The sequence below is a fragment of the Culex pipiens genome, chromosome 2 (genome assembly GCF_016801865.2).
Source record: "Culex pipiens pallens isolate TS chromosome 2, TS_CPP_V2, whole genome shotgun sequence".
Lineage (NCBI taxonomy): Eukaryota > Metazoa > Arthropoda > Insecta > Diptera > Culicidae > Culex > Culex pipiens.
In genome coordinates, this window is record NC_068938.1 from 46,500,296 (window position 1) to 46,516,654 (window position 16,359).

General features: G+C 41.1%; 2 protein-coding genes across 3 annotated transcripts; one reads left to right on the plus strand and one right to left on the minus strand.

The window, feature by feature from the left end:
* Positions 1–2,833: 2,833 nt before the first annotated feature.
* Positions 2,834–15,148, minus strand: LOC120416796 (uncharacterized). Of its 2 annotated transcripts, XM_052708321.1 has the most exons (4): positions 15,024–15,148; positions 14,842–14,855; positions 14,349–14,486; positions 2,834–3,759 (listed from the first exon to the last, which is right to left on the minus strand). In XM_052708321.1, exons 3-4 carry the CDS (start codon positions 14,397–14,399, stop codon positions 3,601–3,603), a joined length of 210 nt encoding a protein of 69 aa, XP_052564281.1. In that variant the 5' UTR covers positions 14,400–14,486; positions 14,842–14,855; positions 15,024–15,148; the 3' UTR covers positions 2,834–3,600. The 2 variants fall into 2 exon arrangements, with proteins under 2 accessions (XP_052564281.1, XP_039434606.2); XM_039578672.2 differs by lacking the exon at positions 15,024–15,148 and having other exon boundaries at positions 14,842–14,879.
* Positions 15,149–15,431: 283 nt separating this feature from the next.
* LOC120416800 (mitochondrial import receptor subunit TOM7 homolog) lies at positions 15,432–15,832 on the plus strand. The gene is made up of 2 exons (XM_039578677.2): positions 15,432–15,636; positions 15,724–15,832. Exons 1-2 carry the CDS (start codon positions 15,537–15,539, stop codon positions 15,786–15,788), a joined length of 165 nt encoding a protein of 54 aa, XP_039434611.1. The 5' UTR covers positions 15,432–15,536; the 3' UTR covers positions 15,789–15,832.
* The last annotated feature ends 527 nt before the right edge of the window (positions 15,833–16,359 follow it).

Here is a 16,359-nt window from a genome sequence, read left to right on the forward strand (position 1 = left end):
TAACATCGCGGCCTACATTTTGGAGCGCGACAGCGATGTAGAGAACAGGGTGGTCTCGTTGCCGGCCATCATCAGGACAGGCTTGGAGGAGTTGGCCATTGGGTGTTAATTCGGGAAGGTAAGTCGACGTTTTCCGACTGGGAAGTGAAGCGCCTGAACCGATAGTTCCCGATCACATCGTCCTCCTTCGGAATGGCACAGATGTTGCCAGTTCATCCGGCCGAAGCTGCGCCGTCGCGAGTTGAGAGTTTGCGGGCGGGAGTTGCTGAAAGAGTTTGAAAGTAAATTAAATTGGCTAGACACTGAACACATTCTCAATACTCACCGGTGACTTCTTCGGTATTCCAGGTAGATTTTCTTTATCAGGTTCGTCGGATATCGCTCCAACCTCTGGAAGTAATCCGAGTACGACAGCTTCAGGACCTGCGGCTTTCGTACAGACGGTTCTTCCAGAACTGGTGCAAACTGTTCTTCCGGATGTTTATGTAATACTCGTCAAACATGTCCCGCACCGAAAAATGGACTGCGGACCCTCAGGACATCCCACACTGTCCCGTCATCACTTCCGGCACATAATGCTGCTGATGGTCGTAAACCGCCGGCACCGAGTGCAACATCCGCGCTGACAACCTCCGATCGCTTCTCGTCGTTTCCCTCTTCCGTCGGATCCTTCTCCTCACCGTTAAAATTAACTTTATCGAATACAACCGGTGCAAATTTACATCCGCATAAACGGCGTCCTACAAAAACAAACAAAATCAAACACAAACGCCACCAAACACCCAAGCTTCCTTCTTACCCATTTCGGTCGTGAAACAGCTGCAGATCCGGCAGGAAGCTGGCCTCATCCTTTTGAAAACCAACTTTCCCCTAATCCCCTAACCTTGTTCCGCACCATCCTCCTTCGAAGGTATCCGCGTCCAAGTCCTGGCTGCGGACGCGTTCTGTTTTGATTGACGTCGTGGACCACCGGGACCACCACTCACTAACCACCGGAATCACCTAAACGTTTGTTTACATTTTGGACTTAGACGAACACGGTTTCACGAGATTGACAAAATGAAAGAAATTATACAGTCGAATTAAAAGTTAAAACTTTTAAATAAGTTAGCAATGAGATTTTCAAAAACTGTAGCATTAAAAGTTTTCATTTTCAAAACAAGAAAAAAACTTTTAATGTAGCAAATTTTAACCACTTATTAATTTAAAAGTAAGTTACTTTTGTCATTACCATAATATTTTTTTGTGTGTACGTTAACAAAATCGACGCCCTATGTTCAGCATCGCTGCATGCACCAAAAAAGCATTGGCCCGCCACCCTTTACTTTTTACCTCTCTTTACAACCCACCAATACTAAAGCGAGCCAGCCTGGCGGGCCACGCGCAAATGCTCGTCGCGTTCACACCGACCCTCTGAACGTCGGGGAAAAAATCTCCATACGGAAAAAATTCAACACATGTAAAGAGCTTCCTATTCATACGCAGCGGCATTATCGATGTGTTGGTAAATCTGGTTCAATCTGAGAGCGTGAACTGACAGCATTTTTGGGAGAGAGCTCGCTCAGCTCTGCAGGGAGCTGCTTGCAAAAGGTAAACAAGCCAGCGCGTTGACAGCACGTTGAGAGCATGAATCAATGAGAGAGCGCGAGAGCACCACAGATATTGCTCTATATTTGGCGCACTTTTAGGCATCAGGCTGTTTTGCGCAGACTGGTGATGGCTTGTTTTAAAACTGGAAAGTTCAACTGCGCGCGTTGAACCTCTTCGATCTTCTTGGTTACTAGTGGATTCTTGCTCTACTGGAAAGTGATGTAATGTTAAGTTTAGATAGTGTGATTGATAGATTGAATTGAAACAATTGAAACAAAAAAGTACTGTGTTTTTTCCAGACTCGGGACACATGAGAAGAATTATGACAGTAGATTCAACCATGATCGTTATTTTATTTTCAGGATGGTTGTATTTAAAGCGGATGCAGTCCTAAAAAGTTTAAGATTTGATGCCATTAAATGCTCCAAAAACGACTGTGTTTATTCAGACTGTTGGTCCGGTTCACTCTAGTTGAATATATTATTATCATATATTGTAGCATGAATTTGTTCTGAAAACTTTTTTTTCACTGATGCTAAAAAAATATTTTCATTATCTCGGATTCATGTCAGTATAGTTTTGTTTTTAACATCAGAAGCCCTTCTTTTTATTCAGAAATTTAATTCCAAAATCATGAGGACATAACAGTGATTAAATTCAATTCTCTAAAAATTTGACAAAGGATCAAAAGCGATACGACCTGGTTCTAAAAAGTATAAAGTAAAATGTCAATTTAATTTTTAAATAGTAACCAAGTTAGCTCAATATTAGTTGGGCCTAAAAAAGCCCAACAAACAGTTTTCCTTTGTGAAGGATGTGGTATTTTTTCTGAACATCCTGATGAATAGTTTTGAAATTTAGTACAATATCCAATAACTTCCCTTGAATTTCGATAAGGATGGCAGAGCGATTGCTCTATTTTTCCACATTCGCCACGCTAATGATTAAGTTTTAAAAATACATTTTAATGATATAAAAAAGTCTTAAACATTTTTTAACATTAAGATTCAAAAATTTACAACGATCTATAATCAATATTTATTAAAAACAACATTGTAACCGGGTCGACTTCAAGCACGAAGTCAAGTCATCCAAAAGAGTTGAACCAGCCTCCGGCTGAAAAACTCTATAATAAAGAATAAAAAAAAAAATAACATTGAACAGGTACTTCATTCGGGCACGAGTCGCCTCTGCCAAAGACATTTAAACAAAAGGCTTTCGGATAGAGTAACTTTCACGATCATTTCAAGCCAATCACAATCTTCTTTTATTCCATTCTTCATTCACTTCCACTGCTCAATTCAACATATTCCGTAGAGAAAATCCCGTTTGATTTGCATTGCATTGTTTACGTTTATCATTTTGTTTCACATTCCCGTGCGCTTCCCGATGCCCAATTTCTTACTTGAAATTTGGAATTTTATTTTTTGGTAAATTCGAAGCTTTGTAAGCCGAAAAACTCGAACCATTTGTTTTAATTGTTGTGTATTAGAATAATTGTCGCAACCAAGTTACGCTGGCGAAACCACCAATTGGGCTAAACTTATGAAATAAAAGAATTTGAAAATCAGCTGCTGCTAGGTATCTAAATAAGCTAAACAAAATATGAAGCTAGCTAAATCGCGCGTTTTTAGAGTGGGTCGGCCGGCTCGCCAGCTCGAGTCTCCATGGGAACTCGGAACGATCGACCACCCGGTAATTTCTTCTCATCTAACACCGTGGACGAACCGCAGAAGCTCGGTACTTCCCAAATGCTTTCTCCGCACTCACACACATACAGAACATACAAACACACGCAATAATTTATCATACTTATCGGCAGATGATCCTTCTCATACAAATAAAACAGAAGAAAAAGAACAGCTTAAGGGGGGGAGGCATTCCAGAGCAGTCTCTCGTCACTCTCTCTCCTCGCACGGGGGGGTTACGATTACGCACTCATACTCATTCACAGGTTCCGCCGCGGCGCATCGAAGAGCTTCGGTTGTTGCGCGCCATTTCCAGAATTTCCTAGTACTTCCTCTTGGGCTGCTTGGTCACCATCTGCTTCATGCTGAACGAGGACAAACCGATGCCGAGGGCGGCCAGCAGTGCGGCCGATCTGACCGTGTTCTTGCCGGCGGACTTGCCACCGGTGGCGGCGGACGCGGCGTTGGCGAGCTCATTCACCTGAGGGAACAAAGAGAAAAGCGGAATAAATTTATTTGGCGTTGCGAAAAAATAACATATAACGATGAGATTTATTTCATGGTCAGCCAGTCGTGGATTGTGAGACTTTTTTGTTGAATCAACAACAGTGGGCCATATCAACTTTCTATACGGCGGGTTGCACCGGAAAGGAACGTCGTGCACTTTGCTTCCTTCTTTTGGTGACATTGAGCAAACGTACCAGAGAAGGGAACAGAATCCGTTTTCACGTTGGGATAAATGTGTTTTAATTTTATTTTACAGGAGATCTGATTTCTGAAACCATCTAGCAAGGTGAAAGGGAAAGGAATCTCATTAAAAAATATATTTCTTTTTAATTTTTATTCACCTAAAAAAAATACAAATTCGGAACATCTCGACAGCAACAATGAATGTTTGCCTTGAATATAATAATTAAAATCTAAACTAGAATTAACTAGATAGCAGCATTCGATTGTTTGCCTTGAGAAAACAACTATAATTCTTAAATACATTATGCTATTGGTCGCAACGCTTGCTTAGAGCGTATCCTAACTCTCAGCGAAACTTATTTGACGATACAATGGAGATTTTCCCTTATCCTCTTAAAAAATTGGAGCACCAACACTTCCCATCTTCGAAAAAAAAAATCTGTGTCTCTGGTGCGTGGTGGAGATGGTAGCGGCCAGCAACGGATGGTTTTTGTAGTGCTGAATCTTAATTTTTATTCCCAATTATCCTAAAAAGCCTGAGCTAGACAAATCATTACGTACACATGGCGAAATCTAAGCCGTATTGTTGAAAAAAATCTACCAAATCATCTACAATTATCAAACAAAAAAACTGTGGTAGAAAAGTATTCATCGCGATCAGTATTTGACAGTTCGTTCCGACGAAATATTTCAAGAAAATCTACCACGGATCTACCAAAATTAGTTCAACAACACGGCTCCAGTCTACAATGCGCTAAAGCAGGTATTAGACTATGACAAACAAACAAACTCGCACTTTTTCGTTTTTGACAGTTTACCAAACTCGCAAACTTATTTGCCACAAATAATTCAAAATGTATGCATGCTGACGTTTCTGCAAACAAATGCAGGTAAACAAACAAAGCCGGTAAACTGACAAACTGTTAAAAAGTGCGAGTTTATTTGTTTGACATAGCCTTATTCCTGCTTAAAATCACCGTCTCTTAGCGAAGGGAATATCTTGAATACCAAATAATTCAGACATTTTAAAGCTTCAAAATACAGTCCAGACTCGATTATCCGATGATTTGTATGGAACTGCGGATAATCGAATCACGAACAAAAAAATGTTTTGTGTGTGTATTTTTTTTAATTTTCTTATTTTTAACATAAAATTCGAGTTTTGCGATCCCATTTTTGCCAAATTCGAATAGTTTATTGCCTGTTTAATTACAAAATGCATTTTTTCAATATTGCATCGCCGCCATTTTAGCTCCCATCCTGGATTAAAAAAAATCACTTAACCGTAGTTTAGAGGACATAATAAGGCTCGACAATAAAAAATATGACAACGAAAAAAACTTTTTTTTTGTGATTCGACTATCTGAAGTTTCGATTATTCGATGTAAAATTTTCCAAGGACTTCGGATAATCGAGTCGGGACTGTACTCAAATTTGTTTTTTTTGCAAATTAAAGTTTGAAAAATAAGCACTAAAAAATTTATAAATAATATTGCGTTGCAAATATTCTAGTTTATGTTGTGACAGGTGACAGAACACTCCAATCGTTTTCACCACAACAACCTGATGTTGACATTTTACTTTCGTTCATTTCACACACAAACAGGGGGATGCTAAAGACCGCCATCTTGGGTGATTCGCTCAGAGAACGGTCGTTTGACATAGACAAATCCAGCGAAAGCTCAACGCTGCTTTTTGATGGTGAGAGATTTGACAGCTCCCATACTAAATGTCTCGATTTTCATACTTTTTGTTAATTTTCTTCTAAAATAAAATACTTAACATATTAGAGCGGCCGTGGCTGACTGGTTACGGTGTTCGCTTTGTAAGCGAATGGTTCTGGGTTCGATTCCCATCTGCTCCCAACGAGAAAGTTAAGAACACATAAATTTGAAATGATGAATATGAACGAAAAATCCAAGTCGCTCGAGGCGGGGTTCGATCCTCCGTCCTTTGGATTGGTAAGCAAAAATGCTAACCACTAGGCCATGACGACTTGGTGAGCGTGGACTGGAATTAGGACTACTGTTACAGAGAGCGAGTTGTGGCGCTATAACCACGGCAAATAGTGTCCAGGGCATTCGTGGAAATACAATGTCCCATCCCAGAGGGTCCCGGAGTACCAAACCTTCTTAGCATGGTGCTCCCAACGAATACAACCAAATCTCGGAGCGTATGGTGGTGTGTCCCCACGCTTCTTCCTCCCCTGTCGATTCAGGATTGTGTTGTTGTTCGAACACTCTGTGCTCAAACTCAACCCAATTACGAGTCATCTCTGCGATACGGCTTTACGCAGTAGGCCTGGCCGCTTTAACGCTTGTGATGTTTCAATGCCTTCTAATGCAATGGCGCACTACAAATGTTAATAAATGACAAGAAGAGTGCTAGGCGTCATCTAACCTAAGGCACTCTCCAGGATCCCTTCGAAAGATTGGCTGCGCTAGGGTCTGATTAGATTAGATTAGAAAATAAAATACTTAACATATGAAAACTATATATTTTTGGTGCCCAAAATTCCTGCTGAATCGAATGGTGTACTTATCTCAATTGCAAATTTTTCGAACAGTTTTTATTTTAATAATATTCTAGACACATTTTGTGCACCTAATCAATCAATACTTTTATCATAAATAATCATTTTATTGCTTAAAAATTGAGTTTCCCTGAGTTCCCTTATTCAAATACATGGAAGCTGTCATTTCTAACACCATTGGCCACCTAGCGGCCATTTCAAATTGGATACGTCTATTCTACCGAGATTCCGATCATCTCTCTAATAATCGCACTCAAACGACTTAAGTCACCACGCAGCAAACATAAGGAAGAGAGAGACAAAAAACGAGAGAAAGTGAAAGAGCACGTTGTCTCGTTCGGGTGGCTGCTTGAGTGGTGCTCATTTTTCGTTCGATTCGTCTTCGTGTTTACGTTCAACGACCGTCGCCAAGCAATAGAGCTTTATGACGTTTCGCGTACGCACACTAGCGCACCATTTGATTTTGCTGGCCGGACAAAATTTAATCTCACTTTTTTTCGTGTACGTGCGCACGTAAATAACTCTATGACGATCATGATAGGCGCTGTGTGTCAGCGATTAAATTTTGTTTTCGGAAATGATCGCTGAAAGAAAGTTCTATCAAATATCGAGCAGTCTCGTTCAGTGATAGATCCCTTTTCATGCATTGATTTTGACTTTGCCGATGGTTGCAATTATTAGTTTAAAAAATAGGTTTAGCGAGAACTTTTTTTTTGCGAAGAAAATTACAAAAATTGTAATGCGAATAAGTATTAAATTTTTTAAAGAAAGTTTTAAGATATCTTGCTAAGTTTCACGAAAATCTCAGAGTGATTCTAACAACACTTGTGTGAGTTGGGAGAGATTGACCCAAGTATCACTTTAGCATGCACAACTTTGGACTAGAGAGCCTGGACTTTTATTAGAGAACGGACATCTCAAAACAAAAGTACCAATCGAAGCACGAGAACTGTCAAACGGAGGTACCAATCGAGCAGAAGAAATTTCAGTTGACGTTCAATCGATGGGAAGTATTGTAATTTGGGTGATTTATATTTTATTCGAAAAAGTGCAAAACACAAATTGAAAACAAAACAATTTCAATTTTCTTTTTCAATTTAAATTTCGTTAAATATTTTCAAGTTTTTTTTTTGCTGATTCGTAAACTCATTATGTCGTTGCGTATTAATGCCGCGCAAAAATTGTCAGTTTCGGGCGCTGGGAAAAAATTGCAAAAATTTGGTGTCTTCGGGATTTTTATTCTAAATTTAATTAAGGTTCTGAGAAATTGTAAAAATCGGAGAACTATGGCGCCCTTCACAGGTAAAAAAGTAAACAGTTGCTTTTTCCAAACATTTTGACGATTTTCCCATACAAACTTCAAGCGATTAGAGGGAGGGATTTCCGTGGTCAGAATGAGCTCAAATATGAAATTTGATTTCAGGGGGTAGTCCCGAGGAAGCCCGGATTCCGACCGCCCTAGTGAACAGGATACACTTTTTTACAGCTGGTTTTATTTATTAATTATTCATCATTGTGTGATTCATATTACAGAACGCTATATTATTTGTTTATTACATCAATATAGCGTTCTCTAATTTCTATTTTTGAAATATAATGAAATATATTGAAATAAGGCTTGATAAAAAAGAGGTTAATATAAATATTTATTGTTGGTACTTTTCATCATATGAAATGAGTCGTTAAAGAATAAAAAAGGGCTAGAAAGGGCTGATTAAGGAGTTGAAAGTCGTCGTTCTAAGTCGTCTAATGGTGTACTAAAATAAATTAAACATCACATTTTTTCTCTTACTACTTTACGCATTCAAGACATCGAACGACTATCTAGTTTAGTCTTAACTACCGCCTTGGGTTCTAGAGTTTTCAATTGGAATGACAAAAATCGTCGAATCAATTTTATCCTCATGTCGTGGCAATCAGAGAAATGGGTGGCCTGAACTTTAGAAAAAAACGGTAACATCTTATCAAATATGTTGTTCTCATCCCTGAACGAATCAATATAGCATCTAAAAATCGTGTCTAATTCTAGAAAGAAATCAAATGTTTTCTTGTTCGCATAAACGAGTGAGTGTCCTGTGAAGTCTTTCTCTCGAGTGAATTCCGCGAATGGTACATCATTTCCGGCACCTGTGCAAATTGCTTCACATTTGTCGCAATTAATCTTTTTCAAAAGTTTGCCCAAAATATTTCCAGCAACGTGGTAGAATGCGTTCAGCCCAATAGTGTCCAGATTGGGAACAACTTTTTTCGTCGCTTCAGTTGGTGGATTTTGCTCCTCTTGTGGTTTGTGTGCTGCGATAACGCTAGTAAAATCCAGCAACCACTCACGATCATCAAATTCGTATGATGATCCCTGAACATCATCCATCAGTTGTGCAACACAAATATTTTTCAAAATGTTCTTCACTTGTAGAGCGTTAGGCTTTTTTTGACGAATCCGGATCTGGCTGAACAGGTTCTCCACGCAGTCTTGCGTTAGCCGCCCAGTTAGTACAAATTTGAAGCCCCGGACGTCCAGAAAATAGGCTTGCAATCTCAAGACAGAGTTCACGTTCAGTATCAGCGCTGCTTGCCACGGCTTCCATCTTTTATCCTCCCCAACCGTGATCGTGAAGATGAACTTCCGCATGAACTGCATGAAACCTACAGCTTTATCGTACGCTTCCTTGTTGGCTGTAATAAGGACCGTAAATTAAAAAAAAAGAAACTGTAATAAAAAAATGGCGTACCTTTACTGAATGCAAGAACACGACTTCGGTTTGTGGATAAACTGAACCATTTCGCCAAACTTTCAATGAAGAAAGCTGTAGCTAAGACATCTGGGCGATTTGCCACCTTGGCAAACAGTCGTAGAGCAGCTGCATTAGTGTGGTTCACATATTTGGCGGAAAAAGGTACTTTCATCTTCTCAAAATGATTTGATTTTTGAGAATTAAAATCAACGTCGGCAGCATTTAACTTAGAAACCAATTTCAATCTGTTATGCTGTTCAAATAGTACCAAATCTCGAAGATGCCATATGCTCGCTGTTCGTGTAGGCAGGTTGTGTTCCCTTGCTGTTTCCTCTGGTAGTTCGATAATCTCGTTGGCGAGCCAACCTTGGACGGCACTTTTAAATACATGCACCGCATCAGGAATGATTTCAAGTGATCGCGTTTTGTCGACCGGATGTTGCATTGCCTGGCTATTCAACACAGTGTCCTTCTTGTACTGAAGTCCCGACTCCTTCCAGAACCGCTTGTTGCTACCGCTACAGTCAGATACGACGAAATTGACGCGAAATCCTATCCCTTCAACTAACTCGATCAGCTGGTGAATACGGTTCTTGATAACGTTTGCGGGAATGCTGTTTCCGGTGAACTCGTAGCTAATAATCTGTTTCCATCTTCTTTTCATCCCAACGAGCATGAACACCAAAGCATGACTGGCCAGTTTCGCCTGGTCACCTCCAACAGTGACAGTTCCAAAAAATTTTTGATTGGCTGGACAATACCGACGGAGCTCTGTGATGGACATCTCATCAAAAACTATTCCGCAGTTCAAATCTTCGTCGTCCATGCACTGACGTTTCAGGGATAGAAGTTCGAGAATCTCCATCAGAATCCCAACGTCGAATTTCAAATTTTCCAGACGGCGTGTGAGTGTGCGTATTGACGGCAGAGGCAACTTTTCACACAGTTTGTTATACCCTGCGGATCCGGTTGCAAATTTCAGTTTCAATCCATCGATGATCGTTTCCTCACTCCAGACCTTGGGTCGCTGCAAGTTGTGAACTAAAACATGAATTTGATCTTCGTTTAGGATGCGTTTTAGGGCGGCCTTCGCAAAGCTGTTTATTTCAGCTTGCTTCTTCCAATCGTCTCTCTGCTCACGAGTTCGTTTCAGTTTAGCTCTCAATTGTGCCAAACGGCTGAAAAAAGAATATTATAAATAATTTTGCACTAAAATTTAAACAAATACTGCTTACTCTTCGTACTCTTGTTTCGTCTTGGAACAAACTGCCGAGTGTTCGCTATCTTCACTGCAATGAGTCAGAACTTCGCAGCAACTTTTCTTTTCCGTGCTATAACTAACGTTGTCTTCCAAGTTTCGCCTGTAAGAGGGTCAAGTTAAACAAAAATAAAGTAATTTTACTTTATGTTTTACCGTTTCCGAGAATTAACTTTGCAAATGGAAGCTTCATTTCCAAAAGAACAGCTTCCAGCAGATGCCATCGTAGAATCCAAGAGAGGAGTTGATGTAACCATTTGGTCTAGGATTGTCCATTCCTCGCAAATCGAGGTTTGAGGTGAGCGTGGACATCCCAGCGGCAGTGCGGCTACCGCAGACCGAGCGTATGATCTTGCTGGCGTGGCTGCCGAAGTCCCTGCGTAACCCTCCGCGAACGATCGTGCCGGGGACAACTCTGGAAGCGGACCATCTTCTAGCAATTCATCTTCGTCGATATATGGGGCGTACGGACTTGCTGGCTGGGAAACGGTAACAACTGCACATTCTCGGATCTCTTCGTTCAAAGCATATACACATTCCGCCTGTGCCTGCTCCGGCATGGCTGCCGCAGAACGCGCGTGGCTCGCCGCGGAAGATCTTGCTGGTGTGTCTGATGCAGACAGCGCACAACTCGATTCAGGTACTTTTTCTCGGGACAACTCTGCAAGTCGGAAGTCGTGCAGCTCTTCATCTTCCTCAATGGATAGAGAGTACGGGCTCATTGGTCTGGGGATGTCTGGAACCTCCTCAAGTGCAGCCTGTGCTGATGTGGTGACCGCAGACGGAATGCAACTTTTCGTGGAAGATTGTGCCGGGGACAACTCCGGAAGCGGACCGTCCTCTAGTACCTCATATGAGGAGTATGGACTTCCCATTGGTATCGCAGACCAAGCGTAATTCGTCGCGAATGACCTTACAGGCATGCCTGCGGAACCCTCCGCGAACGATCGTGCCGGGGACAACTCTGGAAGCGGACCATCTTCTAGCAATTCATCTTCGTCGATATATGGGGCGTACGGACTTGCTGGCTGGGAAACGGTAACAACTGCACATTCTCGGATCTCTTCGTTCAAATCATATACACATTCCGCCTGTGCCTGCTCCGGCAGGGCTGCCGCAGAACGCGCTTGGCTCGCCGCGGAAGATCTTGCTGGTGTTTCAGGTACTCTTTCTCGGGACAACTCTGGAAGTCGGACGTCGTGCAGCTCTTCATCTTCCTCAATGTATAGAGAGTACGGGCTCATTGGCCTCGGGGTGTCTGGAACCACCTCGAGTGCAGCCTGTGCGATCCGCTGGATCTCTTTGCGAAAATCTTCCGGCGCAATAAAAGATCCATACTTGGACCATGCTGACCGTGCCAGCGCAGGAATTGCTGGTGTGGTGACTGCAGACGGGATGCAACTTTCCATGGAAGATCGTGCCGGGGACAACTCCGGAAGCGGACCGTCTTCTATTACCTCATCTTCCTCGATGAACGTGGAGTACGGACTTACTGGCTGGAGGATGTCCGGAACGTCCGTAACTGGTGCCGGCGTGCAACGTATTTCTTCGATAGTATCCTCTTCCGGTACGATTAACGACTGAATCGAATTTGAGGGCACTGCCTGCTTTGGGACAGTATGTACAGTTTTGAGCACCTTGCCAGTTTTTGAATAATACAATGAATTCGGCTCGAAGTGCGCCTACAACAAATATTTAAGTTGTGGATTACAAAATAAAATTGAAGTGAAAAATCTTCTAAACTTACAATGCACACCCTTGTTGATTTGGTAATTACAAAATCCTCTGCCAAACCCAATAACTCACGCCACTTCAGACGGCGGTCCGAATCAACCGGAAACTGCAGAAAGGTTTTTGAAGTTTTTTGGGAATTTTTGCAAACGCAGCACCTCATTTTAGCTTAACACCATCAATAAACTATGTTTCAACTCAGTTTGTTTTGGTTTGATTGACTGATCAAAAGAGAATCTGAAAAGAGTCACGCAGGTGCTTTGACATTTGCAGTGCTGCAAGCTATTTTGACTGATGTGCATGCAGTGGTGCCAGTTTTAGTATTTTAAGATGTCCGTTCTCTAATAAAAGTCCAGGCTCTCTACTTTGGACTACAAAATCGGAAGGAAGGCAAAACAAAATTAACAGAAATCTCGGTTAAATACGAACACATTCCAGTTTCCCGCATGTAGAGCCTCACTGTACTCCCTTCGAGAGCGTGCTCTTGGCCTATATCAACAAAGTTATTAATTCGTTGACTCTGAGTTGAAATAATCGAAAGAAATAAAAATGGCGATGGACAGTAAGAACCATGACATGGCTAAAATTTAATTATTTGTTTTGTTTTGTTTGAAGCTTGAGCTCAACGTTCTTGTAGTAAGGTGTGTACTTTTAATGAATACTTTAAACCGAGATAATGCAAAAGATTTTTGGAGAGTTTATTTGCGAATCTTCCTCTTTGAACCGGTATGCACTTGATAAGGGTGGGATTTTTTCGCCCACTGATAACACACAATCAGTTATCACGTGCTCCGTAATGATCCGGGAGCTTTTTGTTTAATAGGAGCTCCTCCATGAACAATCCAGGTGGTAAGTGTGGACTTCAATCAGAGCATTGACAATTTCATTTAGTGCAAGAACTGAAATCCAACCGATAACGACGTAGTTTTTACACCACAATGTAGCAAACCAGAGTAAAATGCGCACAAAAGACTTTCTCGAAGCACATGTGCACACCCACATGGTGCTACCTAGTGCGCGGCGACTCATGTAAACAAACTCATTAAATATAAACTGACCATTCAAGTTCGTCGCCAATTCTGATTTATTTATAGACACCCCCTCCCCTCCGAGACTCTTACTCATTCTGCGTCAACAGCCGTATCTTGGCGCGTAATTTCGCACTACTACGCTAGTCGCACTCACTATCTCTTGCTCGCTTCGTCACTATCAGTCAGTCATCTCCATCGATTTAGTCTACTATGAAAACAGTTAAATAGACTTGTCGTGGGGTACCTTCGCTGACGTCGGTCTTTCAACTGTACGTCGGAGGACTTTCCGGTGTTTGGGAAACTTTGCGGTTCGGTCCAGTTGAAACCAGCTCAAGTTGGTTCTAATTGTATGAGTACGGATAGAATGCAAGGGGAAGTTCCCTCAAATTCTGAAGTATTTCTTGCTGGAATTTAAACCATCCACCTTATCAACACCAATTACGCAATCGTTCCCACCCGCAAAGCGTAACACAAAAAGTGTGACCAAATAATTACGCAGTCATATCATATGGCTTCCTCTGGCAGACTGGTGGTGGAAGGTTCGAGTGCACGTCAGAGATATTGGACGGACAGAACCAAAAATATACCGTGTATTTATCGCTATAACTTTGCTGCCGCTGTTGCGATGCCAAAGCCGACGCCGCACAAAAAGAGCATAAAAATAGCACGACCGTGGGTAAGGGTATGATTGGGTGTGTTTATGCGAAAAATGAAAACAAATTTCGTTTGGGGAATCCCATTAGTTAGAAATCTCATCCCAACATCTCCCAGCAAACGGTTCTAGAAATGATAACAATTTTGTTCTGTTTCTGATTTCTGTTCAATTCCGCAGGGAGTGCTTCAAAACGAACGCTTCGATGCTAAACAAACTTGCTAAAGCTGATAAGAAGGCGCTAATCGAAATTCTAGTCGCGTTCGAATAAATCGCACCAAAAAGCCGGTCATGTTTTGTTACACAAAGAAATTTAAGGAAGCGCAAACTTTAAAATCGTGCCCCCTTTTGATTAGCGGGGGACAGCTAATCGATCCGGCGGCATCTGGTCGCGAGACTGGCGAAATACTCTGAATAATTTTAGGAAATCTTCAATATCTTACCTGTCCATAGTTTAATCGGATGGCGTATCTGGCCAGCTGTGTAGTCTTCATGGTCTGTTTGTCTAGGATGGGGTGGCTGTTGCTGATATGACTCTGTTGATTCCGGAACAGCGTAAAACTGGTTCCTTCGGTGTTCGCCTGGCGCCAGGGGGAGGAGGAGGAGGAGGTAAACGGTTATTCAAGGTCACCCGCAAGGAGTCTGTACACTGCGACTATCGATTTATTCTTCCCTCAACGCACTTCTCATTTAAGTTTGAAGATTTTATTGAATTATTTTTTGGAGAAACAAATTTAAGTTAGAAAACACAACTTTTTATGTAATCATAGGAAGTCACGATGCACCAAAGAGGGTGGAAACCACCAGGAAATGAGGCAAATTTTCTTTGACTCACTGCACCACAAATCACTCCCTAATGAGTTGCAATTTTGCGATAAAACAATTCCCAAACTAAAGATCACACAACTAACTAAAAAACACCGCAAAAATACTAACTTTTTCGGCTAAAAGAACACCCTTACTAAAAATCATGACTTTTTGAGTTCCAAATCCCACTTTTCATACGATTTTTTCAGTTCAACCCATATAACCATTTTTATGGTTGTAGTACCTGAACTCAAAAAATCGTATGAAAAGTGGGATTTGGAACTCAAAAAATCATGATTTTTGGTAAGGGTGAATCGAAAATTTCACTTGAAGCACTCGCGAGCACGACTGCTAGTGACAGCAGAAGTTTGGAAAAGGACTGATTTTGAGCACGAGCTGCCGTCTGCGAGTGGGGTGGGATTTCCCCTCCGTCAAACGTCACGTGGACGAGCAGGGATGCCACACTTGAAATGTCTGCGCAGGATTGACTTAAAAGTCTGTACGCTTGTCAGCGATTAAAATAAATTAAGTTTCGATCATGAAAATTGATAATAATTAGATTTTTTAGATCTAAAAACTCCTTAAATATTATTGAAAATAAGCATTGTTTATATTTCATACTAAACATCTGTTTATCGCGTTTTTAGATAACTTTAAATAAGTCTGTATACATCTGAAAACATGTTTTTATTTTAGAGAGGTCGACAAAAGTGTCAAAAGTCGACATTCAATTTCTGTCAAAACAAAAAAACACGAAAAATCGATCGATCCGGCGTGGACAAGTTTTGCAAGTAAAAGTTCAACAAAACTTACAAATTTTAACCATGGCCATGTCCCCGGAAGTCAAGGAGCGTCTCGAGGTCGTGTTCGAGGTTGTCAAGACCACATTCCACTGGAGTTTCATCCCGGCCGTTCTGTATCTTGGTAAGTAGGGCGAAATACAGTGTCCATGCTTGTAAACTGTGACGTAACTGTGCGTGAGATTTATGTTTACCTTGTGTTCTGTTTCAGGATTCCGGAAAGGGTCGGAAGCCGGCATGCCCCCACTGTCCGTTATGAGTCTTCTGTGGCAGTAGTGATGTAGTTAAAAATCAATAAAATTCTTAAAAATTTAAAATAATTGTTTTCCTTTAGAATTATGTCAATCAAATCTAATTTAATCTAATCGAAAAAAAGCATCCTAATTGTAAATTTTAATGATTGCAGAAAATCCGAGTAACCCAGTGAATGGATCACATTTCACAAATTCATCAGGGGAGGTAGGATGCGTGGACATACCGTGCCAAACGCTTGGAATCAGTTGTGAAGTGGTGTTATTTTTAATAGAATTCATTTTTATTTAACAGAGTAACAATAAATTTTACATCTTGTGTAATTGACTGGTTTATAGAGATGTGGCGTTCCTTGCAGCTATTTCGTTTTCATTTTCCACGTGGTTACAGGAGTTTTTTTTTTTTTGTTAAGAAATTACCCAAAAAATTGGCGAAATTTAGTTAAAGGACCTACAGCGATTGATATGTTCAAATGTATAAGGCTTTCTTGTCGAAAATTTACGAACACATTCGCACCTCTGAGTGCTACAGAAGTTGGTTTGTTTGCATCGGAAATTTGCTTTCTCTTTCTCGCAAAACTTGTTTATCATGCGAC